The sequence below is a fragment of the Oncorhynchus mykiss genome, chromosome 1, assembly GCF_013265735.2.
Source record: "Oncorhynchus mykiss isolate Arlee chromosome 1, USDA_OmykA_1.1, whole genome shotgun sequence".
Taxonomy (NCBI): Eukaryota; Metazoa; Chordata; class Actinopteri; order Salmoniformes; family Salmonidae; genus Oncorhynchus; species Oncorhynchus mykiss.
The window spans coordinates 18,374,068-18,397,854 of NC_048565.1; the positions used below are offsets into that span (position 1 = coordinate 18,374,068).

General features: G+C 41.1%; 3 protein-coding genes across 8 annotated transcripts in view; 1 reads left to right on the top strand and 2 right to left on the bottom strand.

The window, feature by feature from the left end:
* Nucleotides 1-9,010, bottom strand: part of xxylt1 (xyloside xylosyltransferase 1) — a 72,390-nt gene extending 63,380 nt beyond the window's left edge. The window contains exons 1-3 of the mRNA XM_021574921.2: nt 8,637-9,010; nt 7,105-7,791; nt 380-527 (exon numbers count right to left, since the gene is read on the bottom strand). Coding sequence (XP_021430596.1) covers nt 380-527; nt 7,105-7,626 — 670 coding nt within the window. The 5' untranslated portion in view covers nt 7,627-7,791; nt 8,637-9,010. The remainder of the gene's footprint in view (nt 1-379; nt 528-7,104; nt 7,792-8,636) is intronic.
* A 290-nt stretch (nt 9,011-9,300) lies between these two features.
* LOC110497920 (serine/arginine-rich splicing factor 11) lies at nt 9,301-17,465 on the top strand. Of its 5 annotated transcripts, none has more exons than XM_021574669.2 (13): nt 9,549-9,755; nt 10,652-10,785; nt 11,010-12,395; nt 12,638-12,747; nt 12,885-12,971; nt 13,114-13,163; nt 13,439-13,569; nt 13,777-13,858; nt 15,072-15,185; nt 15,290-15,379; nt 16,015-16,104; nt 16,214-16,379; nt 16,558-17,465. In XM_021574669.2, exons 4-13 carry the CDS (start codon nt 12,703-12,705, stop codon nt 16,780-16,782), a joined length of 1,080 nt encoding a protein of 359 aa, XP_021430344.2. In that variant the 5' UTR covers nt 9,549-9,755; nt 10,652-10,785; nt 11,010-12,395; nt 12,638-12,702; the 3' UTR covers nt 16,783-17,465. The 5 variants fall into 5 exon arrangements, with proteins under 5 accessions (XP_021430107.2, XP_021430344.2, XP_036815389.1 ...); XM_036959494.1 differs by lacking the exon at nt 9,549-9,755 and having other exon boundaries at nt 10,649-10,785; nt 11,703-11,817; nt 12,276-12,395; XM_021574432.2 differs by lacking the exon at nt 11,010-12,395 and having other exon boundaries at nt 9,301-9,755.
* Nucleotides 17,054-23,787, bottom strand: part of LOC110497762 (ankyrin repeat domain-containing protein 13C) — a 59,397-nt gene continuing 52,663 nt past the window's right edge. For both annotated transcript variants that reach the window (XM_021574242.2, XM_021574151.2), the window contains 4 exons: nt 20,616-20,695; nt 19,792-19,890; nt 19,313-19,413; nt 17,054-19,172 (listed from right to left, as the gene is read on the bottom strand). In XM_021574242.2, coding sequence (XP_021429917.1) covers nt 19,042-19,172; nt 19,313-19,413; nt 19,792-19,890; nt 20,616-20,695 — 411 coding nt within the window. In that variant the 3' untranslated portion in view covers nt 17,054-19,041. The remainder of the gene's footprint in view (nt 19,173-19,312; nt 19,414-19,791; nt 19,891-20,615; nt 20,696-23,787) is intronic.

The following is a 23,787-nucleotide window of genomic DNA, read 5'->3' on the forward strand; positions in this document are numbered from 1 at the left end:
AGATCGGTTTGTGCTGTTGCCTACTCCATTGTCAATCCAAACCATTTTGCATGAGAATTCCATAAGGAGTTGGCAAGAGAACAGACTGGCACCCAGGCTAGATAGATTAGTCATCCACCAAGCACAGAACTTCAGATTGAGCTGGTCACCTTGGGATAGACTTCGGGGTACTTTCTGTGAGTCATCCAAAGTAAAAATAGTAGTAAACATCTGATACAGACCTCGGGAGCAAAGCACACCCAACTAATATAGTGAGTGACACTTAACTTCATAGTTTTAAATGGTAATGATATCAACTGTGCAGTGGAACATACAGTAAATACCTATGAAAACGTGAAACATCATTCAGATTTGGTTTTGTAAATAAAGTAACTATTACCTGCGGGCATGATGTGGTGCATGGCCACTGACAGGAAGAAGATGGCGTCACTATAGTAGGCCCCGGAGCCGGCGCTGAAGTGCTTCTGCATGGCCTCCACGATGGGGAAGAGCTTCTGGCTCAGGACCCCCACGTCATGGAACACCACCTTCACCACAAACAAGGGCAGTCAGGCATATGAGAAACATGTCATTCAGACATTCAAGTAATTCAGAATTGATACTGACAATTGTACAAGACACATGCCCATGACATTTATAACCTTATTGTTCTAATTTCAAAGGGGATGTGCATAAGGGTTCCTCACAATCAAACACCCTCCCCTCTCCAGGAGCCCCATCTCCCTGACTCTCCCAGCAGGTCACACTCCAAGCTACCCCAGGGGCCCTAATCCCATGGTGCAGTGCAGGGATTTGGATGAGAAGCAGAACCGAGCCGCATTCCCCAGTCAGATCATGTGGATCTCCCTCCAGATTAGAAGAAGAGGATTTTACATATATTTATTTCTGCAGAAACAAATATGATCTTACGTAAGCCCATTTTCCGGTACATAAGTGTTATGTAAACTACCCACTAGCCACAGTGCAATTAAAAGACCTTCATCACATTAACATTGGATTCAATCAATTCAAAATTCTTAACCCAACAAATGGTGATATTGCCTTTCCCAAATGACATACAGTTGAGAGCGCCTGAGCACAGAAAATGCGGGAATGACAGCAGAAAATTAAACATTAATGATGTTTATTTATAGATTTTGTTTGTATATTTAATAGATTAAGTTATTTTTTTAAGAGCTATGGATGAATAATTGAGATAGTAAACAAGACGGGGCAGAGCTCCTCCCAACAACCCACATGTACTAAATAATACAAGAAAAGTGTCAGAGACTCCTCAGTTGTACTCTTATTACAATTATATTCCTCAGTTGTACTGTACCAAGTCCTACTTACATTCTATTTTTGACATCATCGAGCACAACATTAAGAAAAAGGATGGCAAAAGAAAGCATGAGAAAAAAAAACTAAAAACTCACCTACTGTATCATAACAGGGCTTTTTCTGGATCAAAATGGGGCTTAGGTGGTGGGCGTGGACAATGGCGCGCACTCTGACCGAAAACTTTAGAAAATGTGCTGTTTTAAAACTAAATTTCTGACTTGTTTAACACGGGAGTGATAAATGATCAGATGAACATGTGCAGGTTTTTTTAATATATTTTTTTTATTTCACCTTTATTTAACCAGGTAGGCTAGTTGAGAACAAGTTCTCATTTGCAACTGCGACCTGGCCAAGATAAAGCATGGCAGTGTGAACAGACAACACAAAGTTACACATGGAGTAAGTAAACAATTAACAAGTCAATAACACAGTAGAAAAAAAAGGGGAGTCTATATACATTGTGTGCAAAAGGCATGAGGAGGTAGGCGAATAATTACAATTTTGCAGGTTAATAACACTGGAGTGATAAATGATCAGATGGTCATGTACAGGTAGAGATATTGGTGTGCAAAAGAGCAGAAAAGTAAATAAATAAAAACAGTATGGGGATGAGGTAGGTAAAAATGGGTGGGCTATTTACCAATAGACTATGTACAGCTGCAGCGATCGGTTAACTGCTCAGATAGCAGATGTTTGAAGTTGGTGAGGGAGATAAAAGTCTCCAACTTCAGCGATTTTTGCAATTCGTTCCAGTCACAGGCAGCAGAGAACTGGAACGAAAGGCGGCCGAATGAGGTGTTGGCTTTAGGGATGATCAGTGAGATACACCTGCTGGAGCGCGTGCTACGGATGGGTGTTGCCATCGTGACCAGTGAACTGAGATAAGGCGGAGCTTTACCTAGCATGGACTTGTAGATGACCTGGAGCCAGTGGGTCTGGCGACGAATATGTAGCGAGGGCCAGCCGACTAGAGCATTCAAGTTGCAGTGGTGGGTGGTATAAGGTGCTTTAGTAACAAAACGGATGTCACTGTGATAAACTGCATCCAGTTTGCTGAGTAGAGTATTGGAAGCTATTTTGTAGATGACATCGCCGAAGTCGAGGATCGGTAGGATAGTCAGTTTTACTAGGGTAAGTTTTGCGGCGTGAGTGAAGGAGGCTTTGTTGCAAATAGAAAGCCGACTCTAGATTTGATTTTGGATTGGAGATGTTTGATATGAGTCTGGAAGGAGAGTTACAGTCTAGCCAGACACCTAGGTACTTATAGATGTCCACATATTCTAAAATAACAGAATTTTGGTTGTCCCGCTGCACTGGTTTGAGAAGGGAAGCCCACATTGAGCAAAGCTTCCTCTCAGCTTTTCCTGGCTTGCTGACTCCAGTCCACTGAACAGAGGGACTAGGGTCACGGACAGTCACCCCTCTACGTCATGGGAGCCTGCAGTAAACCAACCACGGTCATCGTGGAAAGTCCCATGTCCTGTCCCATGCTTGTACCCATTGACTAACAAATCATAAAAGACACAAATCTGGCCAGAACCCATGGGACTAGGACTGGGAAAAACAAAAAACACTTTCCTTCAGAGCACATGGACTGCTCTAGTGTCAACAAGGCCACTCAAGCATATACACGTATGCAAGCACACACACGCTTGTTACAGTGTGTAACTCATACATACATGCATGTATGTCTATGTAAAATCAGCAAAAAAAAGAAACGTCCTCTCACTGTCAACTGCGTTTATTTTCAGCAAACTTAACATGTGTAAATATTTGTATGAACATAACAAGATTCAACAACTGAGACAAACTGAACAAGTTCGCCAGACATGTGACTAACAGAAACTGAATAATGTGTCCCAATCAAAAGTGTGGACACCAGCTGCATTAATAAGTACTGCAGTGCATCTCCTCTTCATGGACTGCACCAGATTTGCCAGTTCTTGCTGTGAGATGTTACCTGGGCATCTTTCTTTTGGTGTTTTTCAGAGTCAGTAGAAAGGCCTCTTTAGTATCCTAAGTTTTCATAACTGTGACCTTAATTGCCTACCATCTGTAAGCTGTTACAACCGCTCCACAGGTGCATGTTCATTAATTGTTTATGGTTAATTGAACAAGCACAGGAAACAGTTTTTAAACCCTTTACAATGAAGATCTGTGAAGTTATTTAGATTTTTAGAAATTATCTTTGAAAGACAGGGTCCTGAAAATGGGACATTGGACTAGAATAGTAAGAGTTGTTTGTTTCGTTCACAGGGGTTTCGTTCACAGGGGTCTCAGACAGTTGTCACTAAACAGTCAGGGAGCCACGAAAGGGTTTACATAACCACTGTCCTATGTTGGCCCTCCTGAGATGAATAATTACAGAAATTAGGTGAGGATTTGCAGACAACCATGTCAACATGCCCACAGGCCATCACAGTTCACAGCCATCCCATTAGGGACTGTGCGTGTCATAGAGAGTGATTTGTTTCTGTGGTAGAAGCTGAATATTCATTTTTGTGTGTTTGAAACCACTGGGTTAGTCTGCATGAATGAGCTGACACTATATAGACAGTACCAGTGAAACATTTGGACACCTACTCATTCAAGGGTTTTTCTTTGACTATTTTCTACATTGTAGAATAATAGTGAAGACATCAACAACTATGAAATAACACATATGGTATCATGTAGTAAACCAGAAAAAAAGTCTGGTGATTGTGGAGGCCAGGTCATCTGATGCAATACTCCATCTCTCTCCTTGGTCAAATAGCCCTTACACAGCCTGGAGTTGTGTTTTGGGTCATTGTGCTGTTGAAAAACAAATGAGTGGGACTAAGCGCAAACCAGATGGGATGGCACGTATCGCTGCAGAATGCTGTGGTAACCATGCTGGTTAAGTGTGCCTTGAATTCTAAATAAATCACTGACAGTGTCACCAGAAAAGCACACCCACACACCTCCTCCTCCATGCTTCAGCGTGGGAACCACACATGCGGAGATCATCTGTTCACCTACTCTGTCTCACAAAGACATGGCAGTTGGAACCAAAAATCTCAAAAAGACTCCAGACCGAGGACAAATTTCCAACGGTCTAATGTCCATTGCTTGTGTTTCTTGGCCAAAGCAAGTCTCTTCTTTTTATTATGTGTGTCCTTTACTTGTGGTTTATTTGCAGCAGGCCTTGTCTTTGCTTATTTGAGCTGTTCTTGCCATAATATGGACTTGGTCTTTTACCAAATAGGGTTATCTTCTGTATACCACCCACACCTTGTCACAAAACAACTGATTGGCTCAAACTCATTAAGGAAAGAAATTCCACAAATTAACTTTTAACAAGGCACACCTGTTCATTGAAATGCATTCCAGGTGACTACCTCATGAAGCTGATTGAGAAAATGTCAAAAGTGTGCAAAGCTGGCTACTTTGAAGAATCTCAAATATAAAATATATTTTAATTTGTTTACACTTTTTTGGTTACTACATGATTCCATGTGTTATTTCAAAGTTGATGTCTTCACTATTATTCTACAATGCAGAAAATAGTAAACAAAGAAAACCCCTGGAATGAGTAGATGTGTCAATTTTACTGGTACTGTATATATATATATATACACACACACACACACACACACACACACACACACACACACACACACACACACCACTTTCTATATTCAATTTCAAAAGGTAAATGTACATCCTGTAATTATTCTGCTGTATGCACACATACATACTTGTACCTGTTCATTGCATGCAACTTTCATTGAAAAGAGAAACAGATGACAGAGCCATTCCTATATTACTGCACCTTCATTCTCACCACGCTTAAAGACCATGCATGGACTGTATGTGCATGGACTAAGTATTCAGACCCCTTGACTTTTTCCACATTTTATTACTTTACAGCCTTATTCCAAAATTGATTAATTTTTTCCCCCTCATCTACACACAATAACCCATGAAGACAAAGCAAAAACAGGATTAGAAATGTTACCAAATCTATATAAAAAAAAAAAACATGAATAGCTTATTTACATAAGTATGAGACACGAAATTGAGCTCAGGTGCATCCTGTTTCCATTGATGATCATTGAGCCGTTTCTACAACTTGGAGTCCACCTGTGGTAAATTAAATTGATTGGACATGATTTGGAAAGGCACACAATTGTTTATATGAGGTCCCACAGTTGACAGTGCATGTCAGAGTAAAAAGCAAGCCATGAGGTTGAAGGAATTGTCCGTACAACTCCGAGACAGGATTGTGGCAAGGCACCGAAAAATGTCCGCAGAACTGAAGGTCCCCAAGAACACAGTGGCCTCCATTCTTATATGGAAGTTTGGAACTACCAAGGACATTGATACTTGTTTCCCGAAGCCACTCCTGTGTCGTCTTGGCTGTGTGCTTAGGTTTGTTGTCCTGTTGGAAGGTGAAACTACACCCCAGTCTGAGGTCCTGAGCAGTTTTTCATCAAGGATCTCTCTGTACTTTGCTCTGTTAATCTTTGTCGATCCTGAGTAGTCTTCCAGTCCCTGCCGCTGAAAAACATCCAAACAGAATGATGCTGCCACTACCATGCTTCACCGTAGGGATGATACCAGGTTTCCTTCAGGCGTGATGCTTGGCATTCAGACCAAAAAGTTCAATCTTGGTTTCATCAGACCAGAGACTCTTGTTTTTCATGGTCTGTCTTTAGGTGCCATTTGGCAATCTCTAAGTGGGCTGTCATGTGCATTTTACTGAGGAGTGGCTTCCATCTGGCCATTACCATAAAGGCCTGATTTGGTGGAGGGCTGCAGAGATTGTGCTTCTGGAAGGTTCTCCCATCTCCAGAGGAACTCTGTAGCTCTGTCAAAGTGACCATCGGGTTCGTCACCTCCCTGACCAAGGCCCTTCCCACCCGATTGCACAGTTTGGCTGGGCGGCCAGCTCTAGGAAGAGTCTTGATGGTTCCAAACTTCTTCTATTTTAAGAATGATGGCGGCCACTGTGTTCTTGGACCTTCAACGCTGCAGAAATGTTTTGGTACCCTTCCCCAGGTGTGCCTTGACACAATTCTCTCTCTGAGCTCTACAGACATTTCCTTTGACCTCATGGCTTGGTTTTTGCTCTGACATGCACTGTCAACTGTGGGACCTTTATATAGATGGGTGAGTGCCTTTCCAAATCATGTATAATCAATTGAATTTAGCACTGGTGGACTCCAATCAAGTTGTAAATAAAGTATGTTTCTTATTTTATACATTTGAAAACATTTCTAAAACTTTTCGCTTTGTCAGAGTCAGTGTGTAAACTGAGGCATTAATCCATTTTAGAATAAGGCTGTAATGTAAGAGTGGAAAAAGTCAAGGTGCTTGAATACTTTCAGAATGCACTGTATAGTATACATAGACGGAGATGGATACACTACTTTCGGTCTGAGGGGTTGGGTTAAAAGCAGAAGTCTAATTTCGGTTGGACCTTGTGTGCAATTTACCAATAAAGTGATCTCTTTTCTCTCTGTATTAGGTACAGCTTAATCCTTCCAGTGGCTGAAGGGGAAAAAAGAAAGCAGAAGGGGATTTCTAAACTACGATGTTTTGGAAAGGCAACACTGCCCCCCTGCGTTAAACTATTCACAGTGCATTTGTGCAATTACCTGCCAGTACGCTCCGCCAAACAAAGCCTGTGTTTGCCAGGTGAGGGATTAAGCTTAATTTTTAAAGGTTCAAACGCTAGACTCCACAGTTTAGGACTAACATTCCATTTAACACAAGTTGAGTGGTAATCCTGGCAAGATGCATGGCTCCAAACAGACTTACCTCATACTGAAAAGTTCCGACGAGGAGCAGCTCCGGGAGCATCCTCTCGCCCAACTCTCGGCTGGCCTCATCGCTCACAAAATGAAGGACAAGCACCTCTTTGTCCAGGAAGAGGCTGTATTTCGCCATGGATAACATGGCCACCCGGAACTTCTCCTGCAGGCTTCGGCTCTTGTCCACCTTCGTGAACATCATGAGGGCATGGTAGTACTGGCTGACCTCATGCCCACTGTCTGCCCTCCTGGCCCTGACTTCACCCTCCTCTCCATCCCTCTCCAACTCTCCTCCCTCAGGGTGCACCAGCCTGGTGTCCAGGGAAAGGTCTGCGTCGTTCCGGTTGGTGTTGTGGCTGGCCTGGGTCTGCTTGATGCGCTTGGTGGTGCTGGAGAAATCATGCCTCTCTGAGCCAAAGAAATAGAAGGCTACAACGGCCAGTGCAGCCGTGAGGAGGAGGACAAACTGATAGGACCTGAAGGTGCTGACTCTACCCATAGTGTTGACTAGAACCCTCAGGATACCCATGCTGTGACTCCCACAGATGAATGCAGAAGTGCTGTTATTGTCTCAGCTTGAAAAATATTGGGATGAACCCTGAGTTTAACATGCTGGATCCTTATTGCGCAGTGTTGGTTTGAGAATAATTTACTAGTCTTGTCCACACCCTGACAAGGTTGAGAAGTCCTTTTCCTATAAAAAGGAATGAATTACTAAGGTCAGTCTACCTTAGTTGAAATGTACAAAGTGTTCATTATTATCACATGAAAGAAATGTGGCATAGCTAATGCAAAATAAATGCATCCAGAATAAAGTAGCTGAGTCATGTTCTTAAAATAAACACAGCAATTCTTGCAACAGACAGTATGAAGAGCTAAGCTGAGTTTGAAAAGATTGCATGAAAATTGCCAGTGTCTTCCAATGCTTGCATTCGGCGACCATGTTATTCAGCATGCAATGACCTAACCCAAGATGTACTCTTAAGAAGCCTAACGTTACCATTACTCCTGCCTCTGGCAGACAAAACAGCCAAATACTAAATTTAAACGTGAATCATTTCTCAAATACGATACGGTTCAAGACAAAAATCCCTTTACTTTCATATCACATCAAAAATAATTTCACATGCTAAATACACACTATAGATTGTTTTAACCGGCTTTACCACAATTGGAGCCGAAAGTATTTTTCAGTGACAACACATTTCAGAGCATGCGAGATAGCTACTTAGAACAAATGGTACCTCTTGTCTGTCATCTGTAAACACGGGCTGTAACATGGAGATATGGTCATGTAGGAACCCCAACCCTATACAAAAGGTAGCAATAACGTTTTTTTTCTAAATTGTTTCTTGCTGATATGAAATAAGGTCATTATGCTTCCAAAATCGTACCGCAAGCGATGTGTATTAATGTTCAGACCGAGGTAAAAACATAATCCTTCCTCCAATTACTTGTTTGTAATGTGACGGAGTGTGGCCATGCATGTGGCCATGCAACAGTAAAGAACAAGAAAACAGTACACATGCATTAACTCACCATGTTGGTGTTGGAGAACTCGATACAGAGACAGTTGTGACAGCTGAGTTGGAGCAGGCAGACTGGTACCAACGACAGTACAGTCAAAGATGTGCATAACTTAACCTCATTGTTCTGTGGTACAGTATTATCAAGCTAGCTAACACTAGCTCTGTTAAAGATGCACATTTTGGAAGCAACAGGTTTGTACAGACAAAATACATGTCACGAACACCGCGAGGACCGCAAATTATTCCCCTGATGACTATATTGCTTGTCAACTTGAAATAGAAATAAACATTTGCATAACATTGGTATTCAGACTATAGATAAGATGTTTTGTAGCTAGCTTGTCACACTAATCTAAATGCCACTTCCGGTGATGACGTTTAAATCACTCCCCTAGATTGATGCCGCGTTCATACCAACTGGCGACTCGAGAATCTCCGAAGTCAGTCAGAGTCCTAGTTTACTGGGAAGTCGGAACATCGAGCTCCAACTAGGAAAAATAGTTTTGAACGGTTATCCAACTCGGAATTCCAAGTCAGGAATTCGGGTGCTCTTTCTAGAGCTCCGATTTTCCGACCTAAATATCACTGCCTTCCAGTTGTTTTGAACGCAGCATCAGTTCATTGCTTCTTCCGCCGACTGTTTTACGAAACCTGACAAAACGCACAAAGTGATATCTAAGTAGCTACTATAAGTGAAACAGTGTACAAGAACAGTTCATGGTAAATTGGGGAACAATTTAATTTGAAAAACATAATTTGCCATACCACCAGTACGTCAGCACTGCCACGCCTATCATACGGAGGGCGGGTAGTCATATCATATGACTGAATCAAGAAGACCTAGCTACAATATATTCTAGCTAATGGCGGTGGGAATTAAATTGTGTGTAGCAGCTAGCTAGTTGTTTGTTTGACAGCACAATTCTAATTTAAGTTCTTTAGATGCTAATTTAGCTGGTTTCTTTACATTTAGCTTGACTTTTGTGAGTTTCAAATTGACAAACTAGTCGTGGAAAATGACGAACGTTATTCAAGTGACAAATGTGTCTCCGAGCACCACCTCCGAACAGATGAGAACTCTTTTCGGATTTCTGGGAAATATTGAAGAGCTTAAGTTATTTCCACCAGAGTGAGTATTCTGAATATGAAACAATGTAGTTAACTGACTAGCGACATAGCTAGCTACATTTTCTATTTTTTTTTTTTTTTTTTAATGGTCATAGTGCTGTTTGGGGCCTGTGCGGCCATAATATACCTTAACTAGCATAGCACACTTGCGCCACTGATGCATTTGAGCCTAGCTCGCGCCTTACGTTACTTGTCTACGCTCGCAATTTAGCTAGCTAACGTTAGCTAGTTAACGATGGATAATGGTTAACTAGTTAATTTTGTAGTAAATGCTGTTGCATCAATTTTAATGGAGACGATATATACGAACTCTTTCCCACACTACCTATATGGAACATTGGCTAGCTAGTAAACTAGCTAAATTATACCAACTACCGAAAAACAAAGCAGGCCTGCAGTGCAGTCAATGGTAGTTGATCCATATCATTAGAATACTTAATTAATTGTTATAATATTAATCAGTTTATTTTTCTTAATTTAATATAATATCCCGAGTTGACCAAACAAACTGGAAGCAGAAGCTGTTTTGAATCTTTGAATTACCCTCGCCATGCTATGAAATAACCGGGCAGGGTAGTAGGAGCTAGCCTAATTGATGTGTTCTGTGCTTTGCTGTTTTTCACCTGTCGAATTACACCTGGCTGCACTGCAGTTAAGGTAGGAGTTAGGAGACTTCTTGATCATCCCTCTGAAGCTCTCGTGGCAAAGAAAAGACTGCAAGAGATATGTTCTTTCAACTCTTCCCAATTATAGCATACAAGATGCTTCGTTAGAAAAATGATTAGTGAGCATTTGTTTTCACGAATACGCCGTACTAACCATTGTTAGAACCTTGTTTCTGTTACCTTATGTCGAGAATCTTTATTTCTTGCACAACAAATGTGTATTTTCTTCCAGTGAATCTCCCTTGCCTGTGACTTCACGTGTCTGTTTTGTAAAGTTCCTTGAGACGGAGTCTGTTGGAGTGTCCCAGCATCTGACCAACACCGTCTTCGTGGACAGAGCTCTGATTGTTGTCCCATTTGCAGAAGGTTGGTGATCTTTGTCCTATTTCTAATGTTTTCCAACATACTATATGAACTAACAAAGCTTAACCAAACCCAACGCTACATCCAAAACCATACACTATTTGGATTGTTGCAAAAATTTGGAAATATACTAGGGGTAAAAGGGGAATATGTGTAATCTTGCTGTACTAGCATATTTTTATTTTTTTAAACTTCTCTCTCTGTCATTTGTGTTGTGGTTTTCATAGTGGACAAGGCATTTGCAGAACCCCTTCCATGCTGACTGAAAAGGGTCCTCTACAACCATCAGGATATTAGACAAATAAATGGCCACTCGGCTCACGAGTCCCTTCCCACTGTTCTGCTGTAAAGATTAACTCTTTCTCTATGTCCAAGGCATTCTTTTTCATTATAAGGGTAACCACTCAATGAACCATAGCAATAGCAGGGCCCGAGGGCTCGCCCTGTCCCCGCATATCAACAATCTCAAATCTGGACACTTAAGAGATTTAAAGTTTGATGAAGGTCACAATCAGTAGTGGGTGTGCATCTAATCAGCTAAAGGAAGCATGCAAAGGTAAATTAACTAATTGCAGCTATGCATGCCAGAGTAGATTTGTATAGTACTAGGTCTACATCATTTTAGTTAATTCTAGCTATAGTCCTGGAAGATTCTGAACACCATTTTGGTCCTGATTATGAAGATTCACATGCTTATGTTTTTTTTTGTTTTTTTTTACCTTAACCCATCCAACTTGAATAGCTGTGTTTCAGTCCTTTTATATATGTGTATCTCCATTCCCACATATACTGCAGGTAAAATAACTCTGGTTGTTGTTGCAGTGAAATGCTTTATAATGATCCTCTCCACTTGACTCTGAAAGGGTTCAGTAAGACAAACGTTTAACGGTGGTTTTTCTTTTTGTTGTTGTGTTTTACAGTTCTTTTTCCTGGTTCAGCCAGCCCTATATACCAGGCCCTGCTGAAAATGCCACCCAACAGTTTTGTCTTCTGCAGCTTATCCTGTTTCTCAAGTGTCCTTTCTGTCATTTCTCTGTAAATATGAACAGTTGTTTGATTTGAAATTAGCTTAATTTCAGATTGCACACCCATGGATCATCTCATAAGATTTTCCTTTTTATTTAACTATTGTATAATATTTTCCTTCAGCATTGGGCAGCATTGTATTCGGCCTTTTGCTGGAATTTTCCGTTACTTATAAGAGCCTACTCTGTACTTGTTTTTTTTTCCTTGTCAGCATTTCTGTAAGTTGCAAGTTAAGTTAAACTTTACAACACTGTACCTGGTGAATACAGTAGCCAGTCAAGTGTTGTAGGCTCTTTGGAAGAAAGAAGCCATCAGCAAAAGCCCAGAAAACAGAATTTGGTTGAGCATTTATTTTATTTAATGTAATGGTAAGTGTTTGAGGCAAAAGTAATGAACTGTTCCCTGCTGTTGACGCCAAAATCATGAACTTTGTTTTGTGTATCTTGATGTTTTTGTGTGCTTTGTAGCGAAGCAGCCGACGCGTATCGCTTGTTCATAAAACATCTAATGAAACTTGAGAGCACATCCCACTGGACAACCGGCTGTGCTTGCTTACGTTTGGTTCATGACTTAAAAAACAAGTACAGGTGATACAATCTTGGCAGTGTTGACCACAGTGTGTATTGTGACTTTGTTCTCTTAGTAGTATTCTGAAATCATACTAAACAAGTCAGCGACCAACATTTTCAGACATCACAAAATGGAATGTATATCTTGCTACATATCTATTGTAGTAAGAGTAGTTAGCCTGAGGTGGTCTGTCTGTGGCTCTGTTTTGAGTGTGGTGTATGTTTGTGGAGACCTGTACTGATTCTGTGTTTTTCTCCAGGAGTGATTCCTGATGAGTCTAAAGCTCTGTCACTGCTGGCACCAGCGAATGCTGTGGCGGGATGCATGCCTGGAGGGGGCCTTCTCCCCACTCCAAATCATTTGGCGTCTGTAAGTGTTTTGCAGGGACTGTATCTTTTGGTGCTGTATTGAGACCTATTAACTGTAACCATGTAAGGCCCCATTTTCTTCACAGCAAAAAAGTAGCTGAAAATACTATTTGTCTAATGTATCCCTTGTTCTGGCAGATGGGAGGTGTGCCCCTTTCAGCTCTTGGAAATCCAAACATGGATCCCATGGTTGCCATGGGCATGTCTGGCAACATGAACCCTCAGGTTGGACATGGCTACTTTCTACACTACTCTTTGTACTTTTAAAACAGATCTAGGTTATAACAACAGCATAACACCTTTTCTGATAACCTATTGGTGGAATTATCACATTTATATAGCTATGCATTTGTGTTCTCTATTTTAGGCCCTCTCTGCTGACTTTCTGAAGCTTATGCAATCCATGGATCCTACTAAGTAAGTATCACTCCCAATTCTAACCAGTCTAAAGAATATTATTCAAACAGTTATTGAATATGTGGTAAAGTCATCTGGATTATTTCTGTGTGACTAACTGGGTTTTATGTGGTCCTGTATGGCTCCGTTGGTAGAGAATGGCTCTTGCACAATCAGGGTTGTGGGTTCGATTTCCGGGGCCAGCCATATGTAAAATGTGTGCATGTATGACTAAGTAGCTTTGGATAAAAGTGTCTGCTAAATGGCACTTATTGTTATTATTTTGACCATTGCAGGATGAATCCAATGGCTGCTGGTATGATGGTTAATCATGGTATGAAGAATGACTCCAACAAGGAGATTGAGGCTGCCATGAAGAGGGTCAGAGAGGCACAGTCTCTCATCTCTGCAGCTATTGAGCCTGGAAGTGAGTTCTCACTAATTTAGACCACTTTTATATTTGCAGTATTACCCTTGTATTTTGACTGACTCATTCCTATCCTCTATTGTGCTCTTCCTTGCATCTGCAGGCATTGTCGTTGTAAGGGTAATGTTTGTTTTCAGATTTGTGTTACATTGGAGTTTCCTGAACATTCATTATTTTTGTTTGTTTAACTGGTAAATGTCATTGCAGATAAGAAAGACGACAAGCGCAAGCATTCCCGCTCCAGCTCTCGGTCAAGGCGGAGGAGGTCCAGGTCTCGCTCTCGTCACAGGTGTGCCACTGATGTGCCACTGATGAAACTGCTAACATTCAGCAATTTTGGGAATGTGCTGAATGTTAGCCCCACTTTACCTGTATATTCATGAGTTGATATTGGCAAACTTGAGTTGAGTGCATAGATTAGTTGAGACAGCTCTGAGTTCTGTTTTCTTTTCTTTTTTTTACCTCTTGGAACTACCCATCCCGGATCCGGGAGAATTGTCATCAACTACACTAATTAGCATAGCACAACGGTCAAAACATATTACTAGAAAATATTCATATTCATGAAATCACGAGTGAAATATAGTGAAATACAGCTTAGCCTTTTGTTAATCACCCTGTCATCACATATTTTGAAATTATGCTTTACAGCCAAAGCAAGACAAGTGTTTGTGTAAGTTTATCGATAGCCTAGCATAGCATTATGTCCAGCTAGCAGCAGGAAGCTTGGTCACAAATCAGAAAAGCAATCAAATTAACCGTTTACCTTTGATCTTTGGATGTTTTCACTGACGAGACTCCGTTAGACAGCAAATGTTCCTTTTGTTCATAAAGATTATTTTTATACCCAAAATACCTCCTTTTGGTCACGTTATGTTGAGAAATCCACCGGAAATAGCGGTCACGACAACGCAGATTTTATTTTTTTTCCAAATTATGTCCATAATATCGACAAACATGGCAAACGTTTTTTATAATCAATCCTCAAGGTGTTTTTCAAATATCTATTCGATAATATATCAACTGGGACAATTGGCTTTTCAGTCGGAGCAAGAGGAAAAATTACTACCCCTGTCTTACGCAAGAATCACTCTGAGAGCCCTCAGCTGGCCACTTATGCAATGTAGTCGTTTACGCTCGTTCTTCAAAATAAAGGCCTGAAACTACGTCTAAAGGCTGTAGACACCTTAGGGAAGCCACAGAAAAAGGAATCTGGTTGATATCCCTTTCAATGGGCAATAGGGATGCATAGAAAGACAGAGGTTTCAAAATAAGAGTCACTTCCTGATTGGATTTTTCTCAGGATTTCGCCTGCAATATCAGTTCTGTTATACTCACAGACAATATTTTGACAATTTTGGAAACTTCTATCCTAAGCTGTCAATTATATGCATATTCTAGCATCTGGTCCTGAGAAATAGGCGGTTTACTTTGGGAATGTTAATTTTCTTAAAAATAGTGCCCCCTAGTTTCAAGAGGTTAACGGTCTGTTCTGATTGCAGGCGATCGAAGAGCAGGTCTCGACGGAGGTCGCACTCGAGGAGCTGGAGGCGGTCGAAGAGCCCCCGCAGAAGGAAGTCCCACTCCAGAGAGAGGGGCAGACGCAGCAAATCCAGGTGTGTCCATCTAGTGTTTTATTCACAGCGGGGGTTAGGAAAATGCATGATGTGCCTGTATCAGGATTCCTTCAAATCATTGTTTGCCTTTGTTTTTCCTGTAGGGATAAGAAGAAAGAGGAGAAATCTAAGAAGCGCTCCAAGACTCCGCCTAAGAGCTACAGCAGTACCAGGAGGTCTCGAAGCATCAGTCGGTGAGTGGTTTAAATACAGGAGGAGTCTGCTGGTATGATGGTTAATCAATGGTCCCGTGTGGCTCAGTTGGTAGAGCATGGCGCTTGCAATGCCAGGGTTGTGGGTTCGATTCCTGCAGTGGGGAAAGTATGAAAATGTATGGTCTCACTACTGTACGTAATATATAAGAGGACCTAAATGCATTGATCCCGCTTGATATTCTAGACCTTTTCAGGAATCCAAAGACAACCAGTGGAATATAGGATTAAAGTAACTGTCCAGTGACAAACTCACTTTTAAAAGTAAATTCTGTTAACTCAAACCCAAATAATGTTGTTGACTTGTGTTTGTGGCCAAAGCATGAATTGGAGAGGGGAAAAAATGCACAAAAAAAATAAAAAAACTCAGACATGCATTTAAAACAGACGGTTGAAAAAAAACTTGCTATTTCCTCAGAGGACATCACCCTCCTGAGGAGGATGACCTGGCCAATCAGTGGTCTACTCGCATAAATATTTTTAATGTCCTGTATATGCCCACACCATTCTAACACACAGCTGTTTTTTAACATGCTTAAATAAATGTTTTTTTAAATGTTAAATTCTTATATTGTAATTAATTGGTTTCCTTCGCATCTCTATCTGGTCTTCAACAGGAGACGTAGAAGAAGCCGCAGTGCCTCTCGGTCACCAAAGAAGTCCAGGTCCCCAAAGAGGAAACTGTCCAGGTCCCCTTCCCCTAGAAGGTGAGTGTGATACATGAAATGGTCCTCCAGAACCACACTGGACTCCACAATGCAGTGATCTGTAGGTGTACCTGTCTGTTTAAATACAATGGTTCTTGTCCCCCCACAGGCACAAGAAGGACAAAAAGAAGGACAAAGAACGAGAGAAGGACAGGGATCGCGAGAGGAAAGAGGTCAGAGGCCGAGACGAAAGAGAACGATCCACCAGCAAGAAGAGCAAAGACCAGGAGAAGGACCACGACTGTAAATCTGACAGCGAGAAAGGAGATGTCAAGGTGTGCAACCACTGACTTTCTCTCATTAACACATCTCATTCTAACATCAGTTAAATGTCTATCGAAATAGGTTTTTAGCCAGGACTAGCTTTAAACTGTGTCCGGGGAAAACAGACCCTGAATGTTGTCATGTCCTAACTGACCTGTTTAATTTTCCATTCATTATTTTGTTGCTCAGAGCTCTTTGCTCTTGCAGGTGACCAGGGATTATGATGAGGAGGAGCAGGGCTATGACAGTGGAAAAGAGGTAGAGGAAGAAGAGAGGAAGAGCAACTCTGATTTGGTGTCATCCCCTAAGCCCCGGGAGGAGTCTGAAAAGAAGCCTGCAGAGGAGAGCAGCAAGAAGTCCAAACAGAATGGAGATGACCACCATGATGAGGACGACATGGAGATGAGTGACTGAGTGCACCCAGAGAGACCCAGCCAGATGACATCATGGATCACTCAAAACCTTAAATGAATACTTGCAGGTGTCTGCTGTTTTGTAGTCTTATTGGAGTTGCATTTTAGAGACCTGTTAGGGAAATCTTGTTCTGTTTGGAATGCCAGTTTATTTTTGTAGTGGACATTACCAGTGAGCATGTGTAGGAATTTGGCCCAAATGAGTACCTTTTTTGTAAAAGATGAGTTTTAAAAATGTCACATTGCTGTACTACTTTTTTTCTTTTTTTTTCTTTTTTTAAGTTGAAGGGCCTGTTGAATGTGAGCAATTTTGAAAGTGTTTTCTATTTTGGTCCTCAAAGATTTTACTAATCTTGAACGTAGAGAACTGTTTTCTCCTAAAATGACTCACTGAAATGGTGTATTTAAATTTACAGGACAGGGTTTAGTCCCCAGCTTACTCACTGTTAATCTTATTTAACCTGGTACCATTGTTTTTGGTGCAGTGCAGCTTTCTATTCTTTGTTAGAATCCTGATAAATTGACTCCTGTTAAGTGTGTTTAATACTGTTGTGTCCAGTCATACCCTCCCACCCGTGTGACGATATACTGTAGATCAAAATGAGTGTTCGTGGATTATGATGAACACCGTGTACTGTCTGCAACATGTTTTACAAAGGATCTAATAAACTTGGTCAACATGGCTATGGTTGTGTGGTGGGATATGTTCAATAACCTGCACCAGTTTTGAAATGCATGCTAAACAAATGGTACACAAGTTCATTGAGACTTTTTATTTGAGTACTTTTTCATATGAAAATAGTGTGGCAGGCTTTTACAAGGTCTTGCTGTACAGCTGACATGAAAATGCATGTGTACATTAGGGCGTGGCTGCTAAAGCCAGGTAGTAAAAACATTCAGCACAAGTGAAGAAAGCACACTTCCATTTGCAGCACTAACCAGTGGTATGTGGAAGCTTGATAAACACGGGCTATGTCAATAGGCCACTGATCAATGTAAATAGAGTACAAAGCATTCTGCCATGTCTACTGGTGCTGAATTGAACACCCTCCAGCTCAGCGAACCCTGTTGCACCCAGCAGAACCACATGAGCACCACTTCAGCGACGCCCCATTTCATTCCTGAAGAAAGGCATAGTTGAGCTTGTTGGATTTGACTTTTTCCTCAACTAAGGAGCAACATTCTTGCAAACAGGACTTGACAAACTGTTCTTGAAACAAATGAACACTCCTGAAATCCTAACTGCAACTCTGCCAAATAGTCCAGTCCTTGGACACTGCAAAACTCAAGGCTGTAAGATCTCACCGTGCTTTGTACACTTGGCTCACACATAGGTATGTAGGGAAGATGTCAACTAAGACTTGACTTAGGTCTGACAAAGACAAAAAAACTAAGAATTGGAGAGACCTTCACCAGCCCAATATTCTATGTACAAAAATATCCATTGCCACCACGATACAAACCAATGACCTCATGGGACAAATAACATCAACTAACCTTTGCATAAAACTTCTGAAACTCTTCCTGTCATAGAAGACCTCTACTCCCATATTAACAAAAATAAATAAAAAATACAATCAAAAGAGGTATTTACACCTTGCGCAGGGAAAGGCCTGGTTTTTCATACCTGTAAAAAGTTAATTTACATTGTACTTCATTTCGTACCTAATCATCTACAGAACTTGTAATCTCAAAAATGTACACCTGGTTAATTTTCATTAACTGAAGTGTACAGTCTGTTACATAGTTTAGGTAGATTATGAAAACAAGGCTTGTAATAACTTAATGCAACGCTTGCTGCCAGTCAAGTAGAATAAGACAACTCCGCTCTAGTATAATTAAAATTCCTAGCATTTCTATCATTGCTTCCAGGTGGATGTGTTTCAGATTATGTACCAAAGGGTTGAGTATCGACTGGTGCAGTAGGTCCGCCATCTCTGCTGCTCAGCCCAGTACAGACTGTAGTACAGCCCAGTACAGACTGGCTGTAGTGCATCTAAACAGTGCCCAAAGTTCAATGACGCTACTCCAAACAAAGCTCTGGATAGTAGCTACTTGTTGTTTACAGTGGAACAGTATTTATTATTCTCCACATATGTCCCATACAGTGAATTCAGTGCTTTACTACAGGTCAGTTAAGCATAATCCCTTTATAAACATTACATGCACAACATATTTTTACTTCCATTTAAAATCTCACACATTCAATTTATTTTTGTTCTCCTACGACAATTTGATTTCCAGTGTCCAGCCGAAGGGGTTAAAGGTCAGGGAAGCGGCTGGAGTCCTCTTTGTACTCATTGGGAATGGTGAAGATGGACTGCTCAAACTCGTCGTAGCGGAACTCTTGAAAAGTCACCGTGGCCGTAATGGTTGGAAAGACAGGGATATCTGTGTGGGGAAAGGACAAAGGGAAACATGTTATAACATCATCATCAGGAAATAATCAGTCAGTCAGTATACATCCAACTGGATCTCTTTTACTGTACAATACGTTTACCACCGACAAAGCAGTATACCATAGTACTTACCCAGCTTGACAGGGAAACCAGGAGGGAGTTTCATTTGAACAAACTCTCTGAGTTTATTAAAGTGCTTGAAGGGAGCTATCACCTCCAGAACGTTTAATAACCTGAAAATAAAAAACAAAAAGGTATTTCATTCTCACTCAATGAAGAATAGAGTCCTGCAGGCTACATTCACTGGCACATTCAATTAGTGATTGGGATAATAATAATGAGAGAACGAGGTCTCTGCACACCACAAAAAAAGGGAGGCTATCAGGCAGTTTGTGTCAATCAACCTATTTAGCCCAGAATAAGCAAAAACTAGGTTCACTTCATACAAGCTTAATCTCAGATATCAATACTTCGTGAACATTAACCCTAACCACTAACCCTAAACCTTTTTTATGAAATGTTATTAAAATTAGTAAATTATCCCATTTGTCAAATACTGCTCTCTGGCTAGACTTAAAGGTCGTCTGTGGGAGATCGAAGAGAAGACTTACGATTCAATGCCCAGCGGGAAGTCTTGACTCATGGCTACGGTCGCTTTGAAATTTTTCTTGCTCTCCTTGCATACCAGCTCTCTTCCTAGATGAGGCGCTCTGAAGGAGAAAAAGAGAGAGAATGTCTGTCAGAAAATGAGGTGAAAATAAGGTAAATACATTTGAAAGAAAAGAAAGAAAGAAAGTCTTACTGTGGTCCTGAAAGTGAAATGACTGAAGGGAGCGTATAGAAGCTCTGCACTTCAGTGACATCTAGGAAAATGTCACAATTTAAAAATAAAAATAAATTTGAAGGGGGAAGCAGTAGCCGTTTGCTACTGAAACGGTCAACACTAGCGCCTATACCCTCAAAGTCAAACTCCACCCATTTCTACAATTTATCTTCTTAAAATATTATTTGAAGTCTAAACCTAACCTTAACCACACTGCTAATCTTATGCCTAACACTAACCTTAAATTAAGACCACACATTATTATTTTCTTTTTCTCCAATTTTGACTTTGGCTGTGGAAGCTAGTGGAAACTAATGAAACCACATCAAGCCATTGTAACAAGACAGCTGCACTTGACAGCTCAAGGGTCAGGTTTCTCCAACAGAAAGTAGAACAGCTCTCCACAGCTTTAACTGATGAAGTAAGAGGATTGGCTTGAAATAGAACTATCCACCCACCCTCCCTGTCGCAACTGTGCATAAGTGATCCATCTGTCTGTCCTTCATTTAACCCTGTATGTAGAGAGACATGACACTAACAATGAGTCAGAGTGCGCGTGAAAGAGAACTTGTGAAGTGTGGTGAGAAGTGAAAAAGTTATTGTCATACATACTTTCCGTTCTCTGCGTTGATATATTCCTCCCAGGAGATAGTGTTGGGTGAAGGTGCAGTTAGTGACTGTCGCCTCACAGGCTAAAGAGATGGAAACCCAAATGATTGGCAATAACAGACAGCTGGCAACACAAAGCTACACAGGACAAAGTCAAACAAAAAGTCCTAGATAACATACGGACTACAAAGAACACAAACAAAAACACGGTCAGCCAAAACAAACTGTCCAATAAAAGTTCAAAAATAAATAATTATTATTTTTATTATTATTATTTATGCTTTTCTCGAAAACACTTAATTTTTTCCTAAATTGTTTGTAAGATTTTACCTGTATTCACCTGAAGTAAATGGGATGTAGGATGCTGTGGACGGGAGTGACGATCGTTTAGGGCGGACCATATCTTTGCTTACAATCATATTATAAGTAACCAGCTTAATTACTCACACCATAGAAGGTTGATGGCACCTTAATTGGGGAGGAGGGGCTCGTGGTAATGACTGGAGCGGAATAGGTGGAATGGTATCAAATATATCAAACACATGGTTTCCAGGTGTTTGATACCATTCCATTAGCTCCGATCCAGACATTATTATGAGCCGTCCTCCCCTCAGCAGCCTCCTGTGACTCACAGATAACTTAACATGGTCTTAAAGTATACAAGTGTTTTCCATCATTCTCTGTGCCCCAGATCACACGGGATTCTCAGAGGCCTAAACTCGTGACAATCCAAACTTGAACTGGCTTAAGCTGCTGAATTTCACTCTGTACTGGACAACATGACAAAGTCAACACTCCTTCCTCATTGTCCAACTGTAAGATGCACCCGTTTCATATTAACCAATGTCTGTAATGATGCATGTACAAGTAATTCAGAATGACTATATAATCTCGTAACTCAAAATAATTATTTGCCCTTTTAGCCATCAGGCCTTTTAGCCATCAGGCCTTTTAACCATCATGCTTTTTTTTGCAATTTGCTGTTGAGCACAAGGGCTGTTATACCATCCTGTTAAGCCTCTGCATTGTCACATGACCATCTGTCCCCCGAAAAGCTCTGTATTAAAACTTTTACTTCTGGAACTCAAGTCTCCTCTTTTACCTTTATGAAGTCAACTTTTTTACTGCACAGTTCGGTCTACAATTCTCAACCACATTCGTGTCACTAGAGGGCCCAAGCGCATTACTAATGCTGAGAGCGGGAATGAAAAACATGAACAATGGTAAAAACAAATCAATGATTTTACAGCTGCACACATACTGCATGAATGAAAAGGGGTCGTTAATTCTCGACACGTGCCTTATCAACAGCACCTTGACCTTAGGTTATCATCTCTGTGGACACACACAGGCATACTACCTCACATAGGTCAGCACACCTGGCTCAAGAAAAGTCAGAGCAGGAGTGCAGTCCGCCACCTTGGTCATTTCCGGTAACAACTTGCTGACATGTTTACGTGCTGCTGTGCGTTTTGCTGCTAACCTCACTTTGCTACCTGACAACTTTACGGTTTTTACTTTTAATTACCGTTTATAATTTTGTTTTTTCCCTGACTCCATTTATTTATTCATCATTATTTATTTTTTTCATTCAACTTTTTCGCTCCGTACGCTTTATCTGGACGTGGTTTGTCAGGACCTCCACCAGCCGAAGCTAAGTAGTAACATTAACAAGATGCCTTCTTATTTCAGTCCCTGTACTCATAATATACAGGAGAACGATCGCCTTGCGGCGAGGATAGCCGTGCTGCAAGCCCAGATTCAGACGCAATCGTCCACAGCTTCAGACGCAAAAGTCCACAGACCCACTCCAAAAGGCTTTCGGAGCCATCATCGACTCAGTGGGTTTTGTCCAACAGCTCTCCGGACCTACTCACTGCCACAGTCATTATCTGGACATAGTTTTGTTCCATGGAATAAATGTTGTCCTCATAATCATGGACTATCGGACCACCATTTTATTACGTATTCAATCGCAACAAATAATCTGCTCAGACCCCAACCAAGGATCATCAAAAGTCATGCTATAAATTCTCAGACAACACAAAGATTCCTTGATGCCCTTCCAGACTCCCTCTGCCTACCCAAGGACGTCAGAGGACACAAATCAGTTAATCACCTAACTGAGGAACTCAATTTAACCTTGCGCAATACCCTAGATGCAGTCGCACTCCTAAAAACTAAAAACATTTGTCATAAGAAACTAGCTCCCTGGTATACAGAAAATACCCGAGCTCTGAAGCAAGCTTCCAGAAAATTGGAACGGAAATGGCGCCACACCAAACTGGAAGTCTTCCGACTAGCTTGGAAAGACAGTACCGTGCAGTATCGAAGAGCCCTCACTGCTGCTTCGATCATCCAATTTTCCCAACTTAATTGAGGAAAATAAGAACAATCCAAATGTTATTTTTGATACTGTCGCAAATCTAACTAAAAAGCAGAATTCCCCAAGAGAGGATGGCTTTCACTTCAGCAGTAATAAATTCATGTACATCTTTGAGGAAAAGATCATGATCATTAAAAAGTAAATGAAGGACTCCTCTTTAAATCTGAGTATTCCTCCAAAGCTCAGTTGTCCTGAGTCTGCACAACTCTGCCAGGACCTAGGATCAAGGGAGACACTCAAGTGTTTTAGGACTATATCTCGACACAATGATGAAAATAATCATGGCCTCTAAACGTTCAAGCTGCATACTGGACCCTATTCCAACTAAACTACTGAAAGAGCTGCTTCCTGTGCTTGGCCCTCCTATGTTGAACATAATAAACGGCTCTCTATCCATTGGATGTGTACCAAACTCACGACAAGTGGCAGTAATAAAGCCTCTCTTGAAAAAGCCAAACCTTGACCCAGAAAATATTAAAAACTATCGGCCTATATCGAATCTCCCATTCCTCTCAAAATTTGTAGAAAAGGCTGTTGCGCAGCAACTCACTGCCTTCCTGAAGACAAACAACGTATACTAAAAGCTTCAGTCTGGTTTTAGACCCCATCATAGCACTGAGACTGCACTTGTGAAGGTGGTAAATTACCTTTTAATGGTGTCAGAACGAGGTTCTGAATCTGTCCTTGTGCTCCTAGACCTTAGTGCTGCTTTTGATACCATCGATCACCACGTTCTTTGGAGAGATTGGAAACCCAAATTGGTCTACACGGACAAGTTCTGCCCTGGTT

Excerpts from the sequence above, each read along its gene's own strand:
- LOC110497920 (XM_021574432.2), top strand. The coding sequence starts at position 9,643 with ATGACGAACGTTATTCAAGTGACAAATGTGTCTCCGAGCACCACCTCC. Across the intron at positions 13,570-13,776 it reads TGCAGCTATTGAGCCTGGAA|ATAAGAAAGACGACAAGCGC; the intron begins GTGAGTTCTCAC and ends ATGTCATTGCAG. Across the intron at positions 16,105-16,213 it reads AGGTCCCCTTCCCCTAGAAG|GCACAAGAAGGACAAAAAGA; the intron begins GTGAGTGTGATA and ends GTCCCCCCACAG.